General features: G+C 35.6%; 2 protein-coding genes and 1 long non-coding RNA gene across 3 annotated transcripts in view; 1 reads left to right on the top strand and 2 right to left on the bottom strand.

The window, feature by feature from the left end:
* The window catches only part of LOC134846055 (pyruvate dehydrogenase E1 component subunit beta, mitochondrial-like), a 428722-nt gene that overhangs the window by 114356 nt on the left and 292749 nt on the right, over positions 1–21617 (bottom strand). The window lies entirely within an intron of this gene.
* LOC134846850 (uncharacterized) lies at positions 8346–10061 on the top strand. The gene is made up of 2 exons (XR_010162825.1): positions 8346–8491; positions 9573–10061. It is a non-coding gene; the product is annotated as an uncharacterized LOC134846850 (long non-coding RNA).
* LOC134846948 (lengsin-like) lies at positions 11595–12735 on the bottom strand. The gene is made up of 2 exons (XM_063864391.1): positions 12592–12735; positions 11595–11980 (listed from the first exon to the last, which is right to left on the bottom strand). The coding sequence occupies exons 1-2, from the start codon at positions 12685–12687 to the stop codon at positions 11786–11788; spliced, it is 291 nt and encodes a 96-aa protein (XP_063720461.1). The 5' UTR covers positions 12688–12735; the 3' UTR covers positions 11595–11785.

Genomic DNA, 21617 nt, shown 5'->3' with positions numbered 1-21617 from the left:
TGCAAAAGTCATGCTGCCCTCTATTATCGGGTGCATCTACGAGGAAGGGGTAAATGTCGTCGTCATCTGGGTTATCGTCACTTTGAGTGTGGCTGTGGCTCATTTTTTCGTTTACTGACTGTTAATATATAACTATCGATGTGTCTATTTGGTTGATTCCAATATACAAGTGTACTGGTTTGTGTTTATATTGCTTTTTTATTCTTCTTTTTCCTCTTTTTGATGAATTTCAAGTTGTTTCTGAGTCGGAAAAATATAATTGATCGTGAATGGGACAATTTTTATCAATTGATTCTTTTAATTTATAGAGGTCATCTAAATTGCTGGCTTCTGATTCTGAAAATGCTTTTCTATTTTTTGACAATCTTTTTCGTGTGATTTGTCTTTGTTTGTTTATTATTTTTCTTTTTATTGTTAGTCGTTTTGTTCTAATATATCCAACTGTTTGTGTATGAGGTGTGATTACTAGATCGTATTTTTTGTTATCTATTTCACAGTTGTGTAAAACGATTGTTTGTTTAATTCCTAGATTTTTGAATGACATAAGTTTTAGGATGAGGGATGCAAAAAGTTGTTAGATGATGTCTACTTTCTTAAACTGTTAGTCCTTACGATTTTTTGGTTAGCTTAACCTGGGTCTATTTGTTCAGAGTTGGAGAGAAAAGTATATCGATTCCGAAGAATGATTTTTTACTTTCTCGTGGCTAGTATAAGCTAAGGTGTTAACTTACTTAATCTTACTTAGGGGTAGTGATTGTGTTCAAGGGTTGGAGAATAGTAAATCGATCCACAAGATTCAGGTATAATTAGAACGCGAGTAGTTCGTTAGATACTATTTTAAACTTACTAAGTCTAAGATTTATCCTGGGTCTGGTAAGCGGAGGGTTCAAGTGAAGGATGAATAACCGAAGTTCTTCACTGTTTATCCTAATTTGAATGGTTAGTTTTGTTGAAAAATTTCTATTAGTCTTGGGTTTTTTTTTGGAGGGTTGGATAGTGAATCGACGTTTGAGGTCGTTAGACACTTGCTAAGTGGGTGGGGGAGAACAAAATTGTCCTTTTTGATCCAAGGATTGGCCTTGATGATCAAGTTTTAAATTTAGTGAAATTGAAAATTAATTAAGATCCAAGGATAAGCCTTGATGATCTGATTTTAAAATTAAGTGAATTTAAGTTTAAAATGGTTTAAATTTATTTAAGAAAAAGATTTAGTTTTTTAATGATATTAGTGAGCTTATGATTACTGTTATGTTTAGGTAATGAAGCTGGGACAACAGATGATTTCATGATTACTAACAAATTATTGTCATTCTACTAATTTTTGTTTTTATTTTTAATAAATATTTTCCAAACATGTTTTATAAATTACTGCAGAATTTAAGAAAACGATCTGAGATCTTTTTATCAATCGTTATTGTATATCAGTAATTTTGTTTAGCGCCTGAAATGATCATGAAGATTGACTTCAAGATTTTATGTTTGCAAATGAAAATCTAAATTCATTGCTAATAAAATTCTAAATATAAAAGTTTGTGTTGGCTTTTGCCGTACTATCATATAACTATATGGTAAGTTTCTACTTTGTCGTATGTCGTCTCTGGTTCGAGGTCTTCTTACGATTCCGGGTAATTCTGTTATCGTTCGGAATATTGGCTCTGATCTATTGAGTCGTAGAGACATTTCGATTAAATTATCGTCGTATAACATTTTGAAAATGTTTTGTCTAAATTCTAATCTATTTTTGGTTAATTCTAAGCTATTAAGGTCTTGGTCGAGACTTATGGTCGCACCAGATGAGTTATGAACGATGTGGTTAACTCATAGAGTAATTTCGGATAGGGTACACCGTCTGCTCGTCACGCTATCTTACTTTCGGCCGGATAGATTCGTGCAACTTCTTAGTCTAATACCGATCCTAATATTACTCTTATACTATCTAGTCTCAGGTTGTTTAACTAGTCTCTGCTAGGCTCAATAGATCTAGGGTATACTGGTTTATTGCGGCTGCTGAAGTTCTCTTGGAGAGGCAACTAATTTCTAAGTTAAATTCAAATCTCTCTGGTGCTGAAATTACAAGTAATTTCAGCACTTACAAATAAGTGGGTTGTTAGTTAGATGGATCTTGATTGGTTAATATTAAATACTTTACAGTGGTAAAATATCTAATTTATCCAATCATAAAATATAGTTTAGATCAGGTTCCAACTATTAAAAAACGTTATTGTGAAAGCGTTGTTAATTTGAGAAGAAAACTTTCGTTTTACTCATTACGAAAATCCATTGTCGCTTTACTGATCTGGTCTGCACGCTTTAGGGTTGCTGATACGTCAATTTACTGGCCTACCACTTTTGTTGCATATCTTTATTGGGTCACGCAAAGTCGTACAAAACTTCTTCAGTCGCGCAAAATCGGAAATTACCCAATTTGATTTGCAATGGTTGCAGCATACCTGTTTTGGGTCGGAATGGTCGCGGCAAAAATACATCTAAGACCTAAAACAAATAGGATCTTTTTAATTCTAGTAAAATTTCGAGCAAGCTTTATCCTTTTCAGTTCCTGTCTAAGACCGATCCAGTTTGAGAAAAAAGCGTTTTTAAGGTTTTAAGTTTTATGCGTTTCGTCCGGATAACTTAAAACAGCCTTACAGCTTCAGACAAAGTTTCTTAGCAACGCAAGTAGGCTAGACCCGAAAACGGAAAATTTTTAAAAATAAGCTCTGAAAAATAACCTTTCAAATATCAATTTTCAATTTTCAGTGGCGTTTTTCGAATGATATTTTAGTTTTTAAATTTTTCTATTGATAAAATTGTCGGTTTTTAGTAACTTGACTTTAGTTGTCTTTAAATTGTTATGTGTTTCTGCAGCTGACATTTACGTCAGTGAAATTATACTAGTCGATATAATTCACTGTTCAAATAAGACTAACAATCGGCATCGTTTTGCAATCGCAAAATTTAATATGAAAGTCGGGATTGGTTTGTGAGTGTTTTCTTAAACATAATCCTAAAATGCCCTAGAAATCTTCAAGTATCCATACAGACTGTAAGGAGCTATCGTTAATTTTTAAGAACTGCATTTCTGGCGGAGAAAGAGCGGTGACACGAAATATTTGATATGGCGTTTAGCTGGCTCTCTGGCTAATTTTCACTTGATGAAGAAGTGTTTGAATCTTAGGGCAAAAATGTCGTTAGGAGATGAAAAAAACTGTGGTGAATGAACTGGTTTTGATGATCTTATACATCTCTCTGAGTTACGTGTTGAAGGTTTCATCGGTCAAAATCTTGCTAAGAAATTATGACATGATAGCGAATGATTGCAAAAAAGCGACTTGTTCAGGCATTGTATGAAGTTTTCTAACACTCCTCCAAAGTAAGGTGCATATGCTCTGTTTAAATTCCAAAGAGATTGCAACTTTCCAAAAATCTCATACACAACTGTGCAACGAGAGGTTTTGGAGCTCTCCTTTTCTGCTGCTAAGAAAGAATTTTTTCCAACACGGCTGTTTGCTACAGTTGGATGCAGTTTTTTTTTTCAAATCAGTATATCCATTATAGAACTGTGAGCAACAGTCAGTCCATAAGCAGTTTTCTTCGATATTAAGCCGTTGTGGAATCTGAATAGAGCAGCTTGTTATTCAAAATTGATTATCGTACTCTTCTTCGAAGGTGCAACTTTTTCTAGGCAAACGATATTTATTTGTTTGTGTGGTTTGGTCTAGATTAAGGAAAAAGGTTACGGAAGCAGTTAGTAGATTGAAAAACTTTTTGCAAGATTTTCTTGATGATAAGCTCGACCGTGAAAATCAATTTCTCCAAAAAAATTGCTGAATAGGGCGGAGTCGAATAGTAACTGGCGTGGCATTTCCTATTGGGACGAATTCTTATGAAGAGATGTGAAGCAAAGTTATTCAGTTGTTTTTTTTTCGGAAGTTTATAGAACTTGGTTTGTATGAAAACGAGTGAATCGCTGGTTAAATTCCACGAAATTACAAACATTTAAAAATGATGGCTCAATTCGTTTCAGGATTTTTTAAAGGATGTTGCCATTAGTTAGTATCTTTTTCGTTAGGTCGAGCTACCAATCAGAAAGACCTGTCGCAGGTTGTTCAAGAGTGTTTGCGCTTCGCTGAGGCTATCGGTTAATTCGTAAAAATTGCCCAGGTTGAAAAATTTCAGTGAAAATTTTTGCACGAGGGAAAAGTGATTTGTTATGGTCACTACAAGCTTGCAGTTCAAAATTGGCACAAGAAGGCGCTTAAATTGGCTCCAAAGACAAAATATGTGTTTTCATGAAGCTATGGTATGTCGGTTCTCTAGAGAAATCGGAGAAAGTTTATATCTTCTGACAGAGCAGATTCTTGCATACGCACACCTTCTTAATTGGTGTTGATGTGGTTTTTGGGTTTGATAAATCGGCCTATTACGTCCAGAAGTTTGCGGAGTGTTTACGGTCTGTTCGAAAGCATGTTGTTCAGGCAAACTTCTTTGTGTTTGAATTTTGCGTTGGGGAGACGACAAAGTCTTAGAGGCTTATTGGGTTGATGATGGATGAATTGAAAATCCATCCCGCTGAAAGCATTTCATTGAGTAGAAATTTTCTTATGCATTCTTTGATGAAGTCACTTGAAATAGTGTTTTGATGTACTTCCAGACTATCGAAGTGCTTTTTCAAGTCTTTTTGCATCTGTCTGAATTGCCGGGGGTGCTGAAACATGAATGTTGATCAAAATTGCACTGTTTTTAATAGCAGTCCTGGCTGCTTTCGTGAACTTTTCCCTCTCGAATTATGCGCATTGCATGATATTCGTCTCTCAATAAATATACGACGTGTCATGTACCAAAAGATTCCATTCTCCAAATGTTATCAAAGTTTTGAGAGGTCAGCATTTTCCGGAGATTTAGCTCAATGGTTTGAGAAGTCACGTGCGACGTTTATTCTTAACATGTAGGAATTTGGCCGACCAGTGGTACATCCATGACTGTTGCATTCGCTTGCAGAGCCGTGTCAGGTGCTTTGATGATTGGATGTATGCTCTCTTATGATCAACTTTTTATTGAGGGTTCCGAAGGGGTAAATAGCAAACTGGGTGGGTCGTTCTCTATCTTTCATGGAGTCGAGCAAATTATCAATGAAAAACTCCTCCGTAGATTGGCATTCTTCTAGGTGTAAAAAAACGCTGTTTGTTGTTGTAAGTAACCGTGGTTGCTTTTCTTATCTGTTTAAGCCAAGGTGCTGATGTACTTGTTTCCATGTATCGAAGTAACTGGCACGTATAGTAGGAGACAATCTTTATGCCATTACCGCTGTCGATTCACTGAGATCTGCGTCTGTGATCAATGTTGTGGAGAAGAAGTATTGTTAGATGAGCTGTTGCTATTCATTTTTTGTCGTGGAGGTTGCTGTGATGTTGTGAGTTGCATCATTTTTTTCGTCAGTTTTTACGTGAAAATCAATTGATTTCGAATAATTGCGTATACTGTTGCTGATGTAAGAGTCGTTTTCTTGAGGAAAGTATACGTAAGCCAAGAAAAAAAATTTTTAGCCAATCGTTAAAAAGGACAAGATTTGTCTGCTTTATTTCATCGTTATCAAGATGCTGGCATCATTGTAATTTTGTTTTTGATGGACTTTGTTAACTGTAAACTGTTCATATATCATCGAATTGAAGGAGGTCATTTGCAGATCCGAGAGTCCGGGAGGTTCCACCAAGGTAGCAAACGAAAGAAGAAATATTTATGTGTAAGTTCTTGCGATCAAACGATGGCGATCGAAAAAATGTAATAATGGTCTTTGCTGAAATAGTTGACTAGGATGTCAAATCGTCCAAGTCTTCTCTGAAATTCTTTTGAAACATAAATTGGTAGAACTGCGCATTGCGTCAAGCTGGTTGGGTTTTCTAAAGTGCTCTGTGGGTCGGTTGTTCTTGTCTGAGAAGATAAAATGTTAAATCTGCTGGTTGATGTTGCTATGTAACAGTTATGGCGGCACTGATGCAGAGAGAGGTTGCTGCCTGGTCCGAAGATTGTTCTGGGGTAAATTCATTGTTTTTTTTTCAATCATTTGTTGTTTTTTCAATTCGCTGAGTTTGTTTTTGAGGCTATTCAAATGGACGTCGCATTGAGCATGGCTAGCTTTTTCTGGTCCTTTCGTTCTTAAGTTTGATTGTCAACTTTTGTTTTTGCCATATTTAATATCCCAAACTCAGTGTGCCAGAACAGAAATCGAACGAAAGATTTTTAAAAAAAAATTGTCTGATAATAAAAAACGAAGAGCAAGCAATATGTGTCAAAATTTATCCGACGATTCGAACGATGGAAGAAAAAAGCAACCTTAGGCATCGAGTACGTAGGTTACATGCGGTAGCATAATCTTTTGTTCAGAGGAAAAGAAATATATTTTAAAACCAATTACCAAGAGAACCCAAAATTTTTTTTTGTTAATTGCGATTGCAAAAAATATCTCCTGGCAGGAGAAGAGTGCTGCAAAGGTAGGGCAAAGGAGCCGTATGTGTGCTGCGAAGGTTCACTCTAATCGTTCATGATGTAAGCTAAATGTGGTACGGCAACATTTCAAGCATTAGTTTTCTTCAAACTAATTGCGTTGCTAGAAAAGTTTTTCAGCTTTCCGATTTTTCTTTTCTAAAACCATTTTCCTGTTTTAAGCTTTTTGACTCAAGTTTTTCTCAAAATGTTGTGTGTGTTTGCATTTGTAAAAGTCGATGCTTGTCGGTCATTGCAAAATTGTTAGTCGATCTTTTAGCGGCCAAACTGTTCACTGGATATGCGCCCAATTTTGTGTCTGTTCGTTCCTGGATTCCGGAGAAAAACTTCTAAACATGTACAAAATTTAAGTGGATTCCTTTTACAACTTTTCTGTGGTTTTCAAATACAAATACCTGTAACGTAAAGTTTTTCAGCACGTTTATTTTGAAAAAGAGGATTCCGTAACAAGCGAAATTAATTAGTTGTTCCGGGTTCCTCAACTTTAAATGGATTTTGCTGGTATAAGTAGAATCCAAAAAATTTCTAAGCAAAATTCGCAACTGTAAGTGGATTCCGCAAATTGGAACTGAAACCCACCATTTCATACTGATTTGCATACTAAGAAAAAAAAGCTGAAATCGGGATTTTTATCTATAGCTATGCGGAGTTTCAAAGCAAAGACTTTACAATTGCAAGTGGAATCCGCGAACAAATCCTTAAAAATTGGTTAGCATAATATGTGGGTGGTAGCCTTCAGTATCGTTGGAACTTTTTGTAATCGAAGTGGGCAGTATTTGAGATCGAAGTGGTGTGTAAGTTGGCAGGATCAGTTGGGTGTAAATTGGGTGTAAGCTGACATCGATTAGTTGGCAGTAGTTGAGATCGAAGTTGAGTGTAAGTTGGCATGCATTGAGATCGAACTTGGATGTTTGAAGGAATTGAGATCGAAATAGGGTGTTTGACAGGAGTTGAGATTGAAACTGGTTGTAAGCTGGCAGGAGTTGAGGTCGAAATTGAGGGCAAGAATTGGGATCAAATGTATGGTATTTCAAATAGTAGCTTATCAACTTAGACACAATTTAGATTGAAATTGCCGCTGACCACCTGGTAAATAAAAGATATAATTCAAAACGCTACTACACATGTAATTGCAATTTGCAATAAATAAAGATTCCATTTACAAATTGCGGATTCCACCTACTTTTTGTAGATTGCACATACAATTTGCGGTTTCCACAAATTGTTCCGGATTCCGCAAATACTGTTGCAGATTCCGCAATATGGCCTAATTTTGGAGCAATTGTGAGCGGTACAGTGTTTCAGCTATTTTTTGTAGGATCCAAAACAGCAAAGAAGATCGAAGAAAAGTAACGACGTTGCGGATTCCGCAACAAATCTAATTTCGATGTGTTGCGGAATCCGCTTATGATTCACAAAACGCACAATATGGCCTCGTAATGATATTTGCATTGTTAAAATGAGGCTAACAAACCCTGAAGTTTTGCTGAGAATTCACTAGCTTTGAGGTTAGAGCGCGCCAGAATGTTTTCTTTTCAAGTTTTTTCGAAAAATTTTGTGGTAAGATATGGTTTTTGTAATGCTTTGGAAGAACTCAAAAAACATTCCCACCTCACGAAAACTTTTTACATCAGCGTGCCCCTACAACAAATAGGCATTGATTTAGACATGAAGCAATTTTTTTAAAGAATTTTGTCACATAAATCCTTTTAGATATCGCCAATAATATAGAGATGCTTTTGCGTCTCAGAAAACAGAGAGGAGGTCAAGAAATGCGAAAAGTTCTTAACTTTTTCACAAAAACGAAAGAAGAAACAAAACTCTTTTGATTATTTCGCAGGCGATGAAGATAGCGAGAGGACGTCCGATTGACAACGTGGACAAAATAATCTCGGCCTTCAGGAAGTTCGACCGGGACAGCTGTGGTTTCATCTCAACTGAAGACATGCGCACCATGCTCACTTCAGTAGGAGAAAAACTCACCCCACAGGTACTTAACAGACACGTGTTAACTTCGACATCGGTCACAAGTTTCGTATTTTGAAAATCTGAGCATGTCGGAAAATTTGAGCCTAAAATTTCAATTTACAATTTTTCAGGACACAAGTTTCGAAATAGAAAAGTTGGAAGTCCACAAAATAATGGCTTTAATATTTTATTAATTTGGTTTGGACGCAATACATTAAGGAAAAATAGCTATTTACATCTCCTTTTGGAGTAAAGGGCGGATCTGGCATTTTTCGAGAGGGGGGGGTTGTTTTAAGAAATTCCGAAGAAATTTTGCCGAACTATTTTAAGTCGGTTAAGTTGGTTTTCCGATTTTTCGAGCTCTCTAAATCGCTAGAAAAAAAACGCTAGCACACAGGGGCGGATTTAGGGGGTGTGGCGGGGGGGGGGGCGGACCCTCCCTCTCAGGGATTCCACCCCCTGTCGACCCAAAGGTTCCCCCCTTTGATACTTTTTCAGAAATCCAATTTTGGCCGACCGACCCTAAATTTTTTCTAAAGGCGCCTTCCGCGCCAATATAAACTAACTTTGAGGGGGAGCTCGCGCCAAAAAAACGCAATTTTTTTTGTCAAAATTTTTCAAAGAGTGCCCAAAAACGGCTTTTTTGACTGTTTTTTCAAAAATTTGCCTGCGGCGCAGAATATTTCACCGAAAAAAGGGGCAAAACAGTGCTTTGGGAGAGCTCGAAAAATCAATTTGGTCGACCTAAAAAAAAAGGTCGTCAAAATTTTCGAATTTTTTTGAAAATTAGCCCCCCCCCCCCCCCCCTCGAGAAAATCCTAGATCCGCCCCTGCTAGCACATATTGGCGCCGAAGACGCATTTCGAAAAATTTTAGGGTGGATCAGGCAAAATGGATGTTTTAAAATATACCGAAGGGGCCCCTTTGGTTGGCCAGGAGGCAGAAAACTTGAAAAGCGGGACTCGGCCCCTTCTTCTCAAGGGCTCGAGCACCCTGGACGCCCAAAGGTTCCCCTCTTTGTTGTTATTTTATATCCATTTTTCCTACCCGATCCTATAATTATTGTGTATGAGTTTCGGCAAAACTCTACTTGGCTTGTTCAGGAGGTGGAAGAATTGGTTGAGTTCGCGGACAAGCACAGAGAGGGTAAAGTGGACTACGAGGAGTTTGCCAGACTCATAGCCCCCCGTCCACTCACCTGCCTCAGGATGCCACAGTCAGCAGGGGGAGGGACCAAGAACCAAGTTAACGTCAATGTCAACCATCCAGCATAGCCCACATACATAACCAACTGCCTTGTCTTGAAATGATACTAACATTCTACCCTCTATTTTATTGAAAAGAGTTCATTTTTTGATATTGATGAAGTTATTTTATCAAAACTGTCGATGAGTTTATTGGAAAGTTTCGAGCGGATGAGCTTTGAACGTTTTTCGCGCAATCTATCAACTTTTTTGAGATTCAGCTAAAACAGTTCTGGTAAAATTAATTTCTTGATGCCTGGATGCAAAAAAATGAATGTAAATATACGCAATTATTTTTCCAATTTGAAATTAAAATCATCAATTCATTTCAATAAAATCGTTTCTGTAGTTTTATACTGATCAGAAATGCTTTGTTATTTCATTCATGGAGTCAAGGAAACGCAAACCTCAAAGTCTTGTACCGTTTTTTTTGTGTAGTCAATAGAAGATCCCGGAAGTCATACAAAACTCAATTTCAGATCACTTAAGGATTGCGTGAAAATAACGGTGATGTAGTGGTTATAAAATGTCTCAAAAGGTTAGGCTCGGACTGGAAATTATGATTTACACTGACATCGAGTGCATTGAGTACCCTCTTGAAAACGCTAGGTTTAAAAATCTGGAACAGCCAAAAATGGGATAAAATATGCCAATAAATTGTAATTTACGTAAGGAGAACTAAGTTAAACGGCAGCGTCCAAAAACAAGCTGGAAGAAATTTTAAATCGTACTACCCGCTCAAAAGATGCATTCGGTTACAAAAACATTATGAACTGGTTTAAAAAAGATAAGAGTGAAACAAAACTTATAGGCAAAAATTCAGTGCCTTGGAAGAAAGCAAAAGGTCTATAAATATTCTTAAAATCAGATCTAGGCATCCTTCAAAAATGTAAATGTAACCTTTTTCAATTAAAATACTACTGCTCTTTATCAATTTATAGCTCTTTTACTTCTGAGCTTGTAAAGCACTTCCCCGTACCTAACAAAAACTTGGAAACCAGGTATGAGCATCTTAAAATCTTGCCTGTTTCAGATCTTGTCTAGACATAATGCATGGTTTCTTTGCACATGGACATTTCTGAAACAGAACTGAGCCAGGTATAGATTTTGTCACAAATACAGACCTGCTTAAGGCCTGATTCAGACCTCGAGCATACATGGGTCGGATCTGCTCAGATCTGGTTCAGATCTGACCCATGTATGTTCCAGGTCTGAATCAGGCCTTGAGCAGGTCTGCATTTGTGGCAAAATCCATACCTGCCTCAGTCCTGATTCAGACATGACCTTGTCCAACCAAAACAAGCACCATGTCTGGACAAGATCTGAGTTAGGCAAGATTTTAAGATGATCAGATCTGGTTTCCAATATTTTTTGGATGGATTTCCAACGCACTAAAATCCATCCGAACCGCACCTAAATCTATCTGAATATCACTTTAATCTATTTTAAAAAACCCACGAGCAGATCAATTCAAGGATCCATTATAATTTTTTTTTGCTAGCAATGCGAATAAACAAGCTATTTGAAAAAATAATTGAGGTTCTCTGCGAATTGCAAGAACCACACTAAAATAAAATATTAATTAAATACCTCGGCCTTTACTTAGCGATGGTGAGATGTTAAGTCTCCGCCTCTCAAACGAAAAGTCGGTTGTTCGAGGCCCACCATGATCCGTGCTCGTTGCTTGAGGGTGAGGCTACATTACCCAGCCCAGAAAAATAGCCAAAAAATTGCATGTAAATCTTAACCAGGGGCACAACAGCGGTTCTCTGTAAAAAGCTGGACAAATCGTATGTTGGTCCTTTCCCTTGTGGATAAATCGTCTTAATTAAAAGGATGGACAATTTTAGATCAATTGTTTCGAAAGTGCAACGCTCAATATCAATTCAAAATAGCATACACGAAGAGTACGAATAGAAATCCAATACAGATAAAAGACTGACGCTATCCCTTGACTGAAGTCATTAACAGAAGAAGACCACAATAAATGGCAGTTACAAATATAATACCTATTAAAACCCAGATTTTTGTGAGCAAAATGTGCCAATTCTAAAAAGCAATATTATTCAGTTTTAAATCAACTGAGAGTAAGTTTTCCATTGCTCATCATGGCCAATGATAGGTATTTCTTTCTGTGTTTTCAGGGCCACATACAAGTCCACAAAGTCATGGCCCAGTCCACTTTTGATGACGTCATCTTTTTCCAGAGCGGAAATTGCTTCGGTTAAATCCTTCGGAAGGTCTTCATAGAAACCTTCTTCTGGTACCTGAAACGTAGGTCAGTTTATAATTAATTAGTTAAATGGTTAATTAGCGAGAACTAATGTGGCATAGGCTTTTATTCCAGAAAAATAAATGTTATCTTAGAAACCTGTAGAAGACCACAATGAATACCACAAAGGTTTCTATGAAGAACTCCTAACCGGGTAGAGGTCCGCGACTTATTTCCATACTTTCAAAGTCCCCAATGTTCATTCTGCGACCAAAAATTCATTTTTGGGTCAAGTTTTTGTAAAGGCGGACAAAGTCTCGAAATACTGAATTTTATCGCAACACAGTCTAATCATAAAACACACAACCTTCGGCCCGGGTATAAACGTCAGGTAAAATGAAAGACTAGTTTAATTCAGTGATACAAAATTAGAAGGATTTTTTTATAAGTTATGATAGATTCAGACAAAAGATTCACGAAAAAAAAAGACGATTATTTCAGCTGTTTGCTGCTTGTTACGGAAAAGTTCTGATTTGCCATGATTATGACGTGTGTATTTTTTGTTTATTTTAGTGGACTAGAAACGAAAGAATCATCAAATTGCGTCTTCAAACCAATTATTTATCTGAAACTGCCCAACCAACTGAGTGCGGTACTTGAACTAACCAGTTGCTTCTGTCGCAGTCCGTCCATGCCTGCCGCCAGCACTGCAGACATGACCAGATATGGATTAGCTGATGCACCTGGAGTCTTGAACTCCATATATGTTTCCAGGTTTTTGTTTCTCTTCACCCGCACAATTTTATTCCTATTTCTTCTTCCGAAATAAAAAATAATTTATAAAAAATTTACCATTTTTCTAGCACGAGTCATAAATTTTTATATAAATAAGTTCAACTCAACTATTTCTTGTCTCTTCTATTTGAAAAAAAATTTTGTCCCCTGCAGTTTTAAAATACAATTTCGTTCCAAGATACTTCGTCTAAAAAAAACGTCTAAAAAAATTTGTTCAAAAAAGCCTCAATTTAACTGCTGCAGTGATTAATAACGATCAAAGTATAGGATATGTGTGACTATGTAAAGTTTAAGGTAATACATTTTTTATTTTACTAAGTTAAGAAAAATTGTGAGAACTTTCTGTTCGTTCTAATATTGCATATCTGATGACCCAATATTTTTACTCAATTTCGCATAATTTAAAACTCTAGATCGATTTATGCAATAATTTTATTTTAAATTAATGTCTTATTACCTTTGTCTTGAACTATAGTGTACCTGATTGATGTCGATTTTTGTCCAGGTGCCAATCTCTCGTAACTATTGTTGTTCGGACATATCACAGCTGTCATTCCCCTGGCGTGACTCATAACCCCAGCCAGCCAAAACTGAGCCAGCTCAGAGAGGCCAAACTCATCTGACTTATCCGTGAACACATTTTTCCCGCTAGTTTTTTCCAGAAGTGAAAAATTCAAGTGGACTCCAGTGTAAGTTTCAGGAAATGGACAGCACATGAAAGTAGCGGAATATCCTTGGTCTAGAGCAGTGCACTTCACGCAATCTTTGTAAATGCATGCGTTGTCGGAGGATTCGATTCCTAGAGTTGGGACCATAGTGATTTCAACTTGGCTTTCTGCAGCTTCAGAGTTGATTGCTTCGACAGAAATCCCAGCTTCGAATAACCGATTTGCGATCTTATTAGGAGAGTTTTTGAGTTTCAGAACTGAGCGTCATTTTTGGAAAGAAAGGAAAACGCAGCTGTTAACTTAGCCAAGTTACCCAATTTTGAAATACTGTTTGCTTGTGAAATACTGTTCGCTTGTTAAACTTTCTCTCCCTACCCTTTGAAGACCTAACTCGGTTACAAAAAATCTGTACAATTTCATTTTGCTGCAGCCGTTTTTCATTAAAAATACAACCTCTTTTTGGGATCAATTGCCTTCTTAAAGAGTTTGAAAATTTTTTGGCAAAAAGTTGCGTGTATATCATTATTCATGGTCAGAAGTGTGCCGAGGGGGATGCCCGCAACACCTCAATTCTGGTTGCAAACTTTTTTCCATATTTTCCCAAAAGTCCCTTAGGTACTGTTTTATGACAATCATTTCAAGTCGGCCGCCAATGTATTAATTTTGAGGGAATGCGTACCAAATCATTCCAAAAATGCTCTAAAACGTCAACTTTGGCCTTTTTTTCAAACATATTACTACACGGCAGAATTTTTTTGACAAAATAGGGTCCTTATAGTGTTTTGGATGAGCTAAAAAAATAGTTTGGTCGGCCACAAAACATTTTTACAAAAACTTGAATTTCAGTTTTGAGTTGACAATAAATTTTTGCCTGCTCAACTTTCTAATTAAAACTCTCCTCGAAGCACAAGTCTTCCGTTTTCTTCAGAACAACAGTTGAGCAAAGGTGAGCTCCGGTTCCCAAAGTCTCCCCACCCTTCGTCACCACAAACTCAAACTCAAAACTGGAGTAGAAATCCAACCCGAACTCACTTCTGAGCTGGTCTAGTAATTTGAGGCAGATCTGTCTCGAGTCATAATAGCAGAACTCTATGGGGTCTTTTTGCTCATGAATTTGACACAAGACTTCGGCGACCTAGGAAATTTAAACCAATATAATTCATGTGTGATTAAACTCAAAAAATTTAGAAAGTTTTTTTTTTAATTTTGAGGAACTGATATTTTTGTAGTCCAGTTTTGGTAGTTCATAGCAATTTTTCATGTCAAAATTCGATGCTTTAATTATTTTTAAAACGCAATAGTTTATACTAAATTTCTAGTTGAAGTACTTATTGTATTCCGGAATATACCTTGTATTTTCCCTTCCCCGACCAGGGACAGGCGTGAAATGTTTCCATTTGTGGCGTCATCAGCACACTGGTGATCCCATCACTGTCAGCCCTCTCCAGCTTCGGAAACTTGCACCCTTTCGAATCAACTCCAAATAAGGCATAAACTGCTGTGATACCAATTCCAGATTTGAGAACTGACTCGAATGAACTCTTGTGAACTACTCTTGACCTGGGAACTCCGTTGGTGTCACACCAAGTTAATCTGATGAAGTCAAAATCTGAATAACTATCTCTCATTTCGATATCATTCATTCTTCTACTCATGATTAATAACGCAAATTTGTTTACACAAAAAAAAATTACGACTGAAAAAGAATGTTACTGAAAAGTCTTTAACATATAATTTTATTAAATTGAGATTGAACGGCCTTGAAGTTAGAAAAGATATATAATTTGCCAGCTCAGCAACAAAATGTTTTTAAAATGATGTAACGTTTAATTTCATTAAATATGTGCCATTATTGAATTAATCTTCAACTGTAAATTATACATAGATCGAAAATTTAGCTGTACAAATATGCTCATTCGACTCAAGCATATATGACGCTTAGTATTATTCAGTTCTGGTTAAAATCCATTTTTATATCAATCAATCATTTTTCATTTCAACAAAAAACATAATTTATTATTAAACCAGTAGCACGCAGTCAGGCGAAAAAGGGTAATCGCCCCGAAATATCCCCTCCCCATAAACAAATTGAAATTGGTATTTTATTTCCGGTGACCGCTTGACCGCTCGACTAGCATAAAGTGCGGCTAGCATAAAGTTAGGAGATGTGAAAGTGTATGGACTAGCATAATTTTCGATAGCTTTAATCCCAGAAATACAAGACCTTCTTAACTATCCCACCTTTGGTACCATGAAACGAATTGCAACCCCTTTTTGAAATAGTTCGACGATTAAGGACATGCGAACTTTGTACCTGCCGATGAACCTAATTTTGCAAACTAGGGAGGTAATAGGTAAAGATATTCGAAAATCAAAGCAGCAGTCATTATTATTTCAATTTGTAACTTGCACTTCTGAGAAATAGAAAATTTGAAAATTATGCAACCAAAACGCAATTATATTGTGAACAGTCACACCCCGACCCAGGGGTGGATTTAGAGGGGAGGTCTCCTCAGGGATTCGACCCCTCACCATCCGAAGGGTTCCACTTGATAATATTTTAAAGTTGGGCGAACTAAACAAAAAAAAGTAATGAGCCTTCGAAACCGTTCTGAAAATTCGCTCATCCCTCAAAAAATGTTAAATCCGCCCTGCCACGAACTATAATTGCTTGAAGTGAACACTTATTGCCATTAAAGCAAAATGTGTGGAAACACTATGATTTTTAAATTTTTGGGTATGATGGTTTTAGTATTGGCAAGAATGAAATTTGAGTTTCAATTTTAATGCTGAGCGATACGATTTTCAATTCTAAAACGTATATGAGATTCGTGCTGTATGCTGTTTGATACACCCCTGCACCGAACTTATATGGATGAAAAACGATTAAATTTGAGTTTTATTGTCAGCGTCTATAAGTAAAAAATAATTGATTATAATCAAGTTAAACTGAATTATATCGAAATTACTTCATAAAGCATTTAAATTGCAAATTAATTATTATTGACAATTTTTCACTTTTATAGATAAAAACAATGATACTCCGAGAGAATCAAAGTTTTTCACACTATTAAGATGCGAATTTCGAATTTTAACGCACATAAAGTTGGAACCTGATCTAAACTACATTTTATGATTGGATAAATTAGATATTTTACCACTGTAAAGTATTTAATATTAACCAATCATGATCTATCTAACTAACAACCCACTTATTTGTAAGTGCTGAAATTACTTGTAATTTCAGCACCAGAGAGATTTGAATTTAACTTAGAATTTAGTTGCCTCTCCTAAGGAACTTCAGCAGCCGCAATAAACCAGTATACCCTAGATCTATTGAGCCTAGCAGAGACTAGTTAAACAACCTGAGACTAGATAGTATAAGAGTAAGATTAGGATCGGTATTAGACTAAGAAGTTGCACGAATCTATCCGGCCGAAAATAAGATAGCGTGACCAGCAGACGGTGTACCCTATCCGAAATTACTCTATGAGTTAACCACATCGGTCCTAACTCATCTGGTGCGACCATAAGTCTCGAACAAGACCTTAATAGCTTAGAATTAACCCAAAAATAGATTAGAATTTAGACAAAACATTTTTAAAATGTTATACGACGATAATTTAATCGAAATGTCTCTACGACTCAATAGATCAGAGCCAATATTCCGAACGATAACAGAACTACCCGGAATTGCAAGAAGACCTCGAACCAGAGACGACATACGACAAAGTAGAAACTTACCAAATAGTTATATGATAGTACGGCAAAAGCCAACACAGACTTTTATTTTAGAATTTTATTAGCAATGAATTTAGATTTTCATTCGCAAACATAAAATCTTGAAGTCAATCTTCATAATCATTTCAGGCGCTAAACAAAACTATTAATATACAATAACGATTGATAAAAAGATCTCAGATCGTTTTCCTAAAAATCTGCAGTATCATATAAAACATGTTTGGAAAATATTTAGTGAAAATCAAAATAAAAATTAGTAGCATGACAATAAACTGTTAGTAATCATAAAATCATCAGTTGTCCCAGCTTCATCACCTAAAACATAACAGCAATCATAAGCTCACTAATATCATTAAAACACTAAATCTTTTCTTAAATAAATTTAAACCATTTTAAACTTAAATTCACTTAATTTTAAAATCAGATCATCAAGGCTTATCCTTGGATCTTAATTCATTTTCTATTTAATTAAATTTAAACTTGATCATCAAGGCCTATCCTTGGATCAAAAAGAACAATTTTGTTCTCCCCCACCCACTTAGCTAGTGTCTAACGACCTCAAACGTCGATTCACTATCCAACCCTTTCAAAAAACCCAAGACTAATAGAAATTTTTGAACAACACTAATCATTCAAATTAGGATAAACAGTGAAGAACTTCGGTTATTCATCCTTCACTTGAACCCTCCTCTTACCAGACCCAGGATAAATCTTAGACTTAGTAAGTTTAAAATAGTATCTAACGAACTACTCGCGTTCTAATTATACCTGAACCTTGTGGATCGATTTACTATTCTCCAACCCTTGAACACAATCACTACCCTTAAGTAAGATTAAGTAAGTTAACACCTTAACTTATACTAGCCACGAGAAAGTAAAAAATCATTCTTCGGAATCGATATACTTTTCTCTCCAACCCTGAACGAATAGACCCAGGTTAAGCTAACCAAAAAATCGTAAGGACTAACAATTTAAGAAAATAGAAATCATCTAACAACTTTTTGCATCCGTCATCCTAAACCTTATGTCATTTAAAAATCTAGGAAACAAACAAACAATCGTTTTACACAACTGTGAAATAGATAACAAAAATACGACCTTGTAATCACACCACACACACAAACAGTTGGATATATTAGAACAAAACGACAAACACTAAAAAAGAAAATAGTAACCAAACAAAGACAAATAACACGAAAAAGATTTTCCAAAAATAGAAACGCATTCTCAGAATCAGAAGTCAGCAATTTAGACGAACTTTATAAATTAAAAGAATCTATCTATAAAAATTGCCCCATTCACGATCAATTATATTTTTCCGACTCAGAAACAACTTCAAATTCATCAAAAAGAGGAAAAAGACGAATAAAAAAGCAATATAAACACAAACCAGTACACTTATATAACTGGAATCAACCAATTAGACACATCGATAATTACCTATTAACAGTCATTAAACGAAAAAATGAGCCATACACACACTCCAAGTGAAGATAATCCAGATGATGACGATATCTTACCCTTCCTCGTAGATGCACCCAATGATAGAGGACAGCATATACTTTGCAAGAATTTACTACAAAATTTATTTGAACCCGGAATCAGCCCATGTAAAGCAGAGTTCCCAGATGTAAAGATCAAAAGACAAATTATTGATCACTATCTGAAAGATATATGTAATTTGACACAACAATACGGAATCTACACCATAGAATTCAGCTCACCAAACCCGAATCACCGCAAATATGTAATTCAAACAGACGACCTTGATTTAGAATTTTCAAAAGTATTCTCAGAATACAAAAAAAGCATACAATATCATAACTCACAAAGAGCAAACTCCATATTCACTAATGAAGTTTTTGCCATAATATATAGTTATATCTCAATATTAGAAAACGAAATTCCAATCCCAAGTGTCTCACCGACAGAGACATCTAAACATATAAGTGTACGACATGAAATCACACTATTTTCAACTTTTCTACATATAATTAAATAAAATTTCACTAAAGATGATGTTTCACAACATACAAAACATGACTTACAAAAAATCTTGGCATGGTTTATAATAGATTATTTCACACATAATATAGATTTAATTTCACAAGCAAGAAAAAATTTCAGACCTCAAAATTCAAACGATGATACCGCCATCACAGAACAGTCAGACTACGTTTGGGACCCCGAATGGTCTCATTATGCATTTATAAATATCCCACAATCAATTGCAAGTCAAGCAATAAGTACAATATCTTATACAAGAGATTATGTAAGAGTAATACCATTATCCATTGATGCAACACCATTAAACTACAATACATTTTTACCCGATACGCGAAATAACAGCTTAAACTCGACCGTCATACACAATGAAAACCTTAATGGAACTAGGAACCTCACTCAACAAGATATTCAAACACCATCACACTTCATAAATGAAGAAATTGTACAAACAACAACAACTACACAACGAAGTATTTCACCAATACGTCCAAATTTAACAACACCAAGAAATACAAACACTTCACTAGCACAGGTAACCTTACAATCAACCGTTAAACCTTCGGTTGCTCCAAAATATTCACAAATGGATTATCAAACATATAGACCCATGACAATACCGTCAAAAACACGCAGAACGTTCACAAGAAACAATTTTGCGGAACACAATTATAATTACACACATTCATCAAAAACAAACTATCCCCCCCAAAAAAATAATAATAATCAGATAAGATCTCGATATTGGGATAACCCAATGGCAACAACCAATTCAGTAAATTTTCAAACTAATTCACATCCTCCACAGGATCGTAGTGAAAATTACCCATTCTTTCAACAGAATAAAAATAAAAAACAAGCACCTCATCAAACGGATTACCTATCCTCTGATGATGATTATTTACAACCAGATATATTTGCACCATATACTCAAAAATATCGTGGACAAGGAGTGCAAAAACCGTATACATATCATAGAATTTTTTCTCCATACCCAACAGATACACAAAATCAACAACCAATGCAAATGCAAAACCCAATTAATACACAATCTTTTCAACCAATTCAGCCACAAAACCCAATGATTACACACTCGTATCAACCAACACAAATGCAAAATGAAATACCACTTCCATATTACCTTCAACAACACGAAATAACAAAAAATCAACTTTCGAATTTTTCACAAATGCCAAATGCAGCAGAATCATTACAAATGACAATGAATCCATACCTTTTGGGTGGATCATCAATAACATCAAACAAACCATTAATGGTATTCACAGGAACAGACCCTGAATATTCTGTAGAAGATTATTTAAATGCAGTAACAGCAAATTTAATTTTAAATATAGGACCTGAACCAAATAATACGCCACTACATCAAAATTGGATACATCGATGCACAGCGTTGATACAGACAACCTTAGACGGCGCAGCTCAAAAATGGTTTTCAGTATCACCTATAGAAATAAAATCAGACTGGAAAAGATTTACACAAGAATTTTCAAAAATGTTTGACTCCGAAAGAAATAAACAACACCAAAGAGTTCTATGTAATGAAATTTGCAGATTACCAAATGAAACTGTCAAACAATTAGCAGTACGCATCGAAACACTAGTTCGAAAAGCATATTCACTTAATACACATGACTATAAAAACACAAAAATGACAGAAATTTTAATGATGACCTTAACACCTCAATTCAGGGAAATAGCAATAAAAAAGAGAGCATCCCATCCTTCCTCAATCCGAGAACCCGATTTAGATTTTCGAAAACTAGTAGACAAACTAGAACAAGCGGAAATCACAATGAAACTTGAAGAAACAGAAAATCTGAAATTACAATATGTTAACCAAATTGAAACACAAATATCAACAATATACAGCAATCAGATACAGACCTCGTTGAAAAAATCACTGAAATACTCAATATTTATGAAAAACACCCAAACTTTAAAGGCAAACCATCTTTCAAAAAATGGTGTAATTATTGCCGACGATACGGACATAGTATTTCTGAATGTAGACAAAAACAACAGGACAATCAAAACAAACCTCAAAAATATAAAGAACCAAATAAATCATTCTATCAGTACATGAAAAAAGATCAAAATCTACCGAACAAAAATGTATACAGCAACAACAGTTCAGGAAAACCACTTCCGAACAATACCAATTACACGAGAACTCAATCACCTTATAACTCAAGTTTTAGAGGAAGATCACCAGAACGAAGAAATACACAAAATTCGTCACAAAATCATTATAATAGACCAAATAGTCGAAATAACTACTCCAGATCAAATTCGAATACAACACGATTTGTTTCTAGATCTAATTCCCAATCAAGGAATAATTATTATCCACACAATCAATCACGAAACTCATCATACAATAGAAATAGAAACTACTCCAATAATCGAAATAGAAGTTATTCAAACAACCGAAACCAGAATTACCCGAACAATCGATCAAGGAAT

Source organism: Symsagittifera roscoffensis, chromosome 5, assembly GCF_963678635.1.
Source record: "Symsagittifera roscoffensis chromosome 5, txSymRosc1.1, whole genome shotgun sequence".
Taxonomy (NCBI): Eukaryota; Metazoa; Xenacoelomorpha; order Acoela; family Convolutidae; genus Symsagittifera; species Symsagittifera roscoffensis.
Note: the sequence above shows the minus strand (reverse complement) of the source record. Positions and strands in the feature narration are given on the sequence as shown.

Excerpts from the sequence above, each read along its gene's own strand:
- LOC134846948 (XM_063864391.1), bottom strand. The coding sequence starts at position 12,687 with ATGGAGTTCAAGACTCCAGGTGCATCAGCTAATCCATATCTGGTCATG. Across the intron at positions 11,981-12,591 it reads GACTGCGACAGAAGCAACTG|GTACCAGAAGAAGGTTTCTA; the intron begins GTTAGTTCAAGT and ends CCTACGTTTCAG.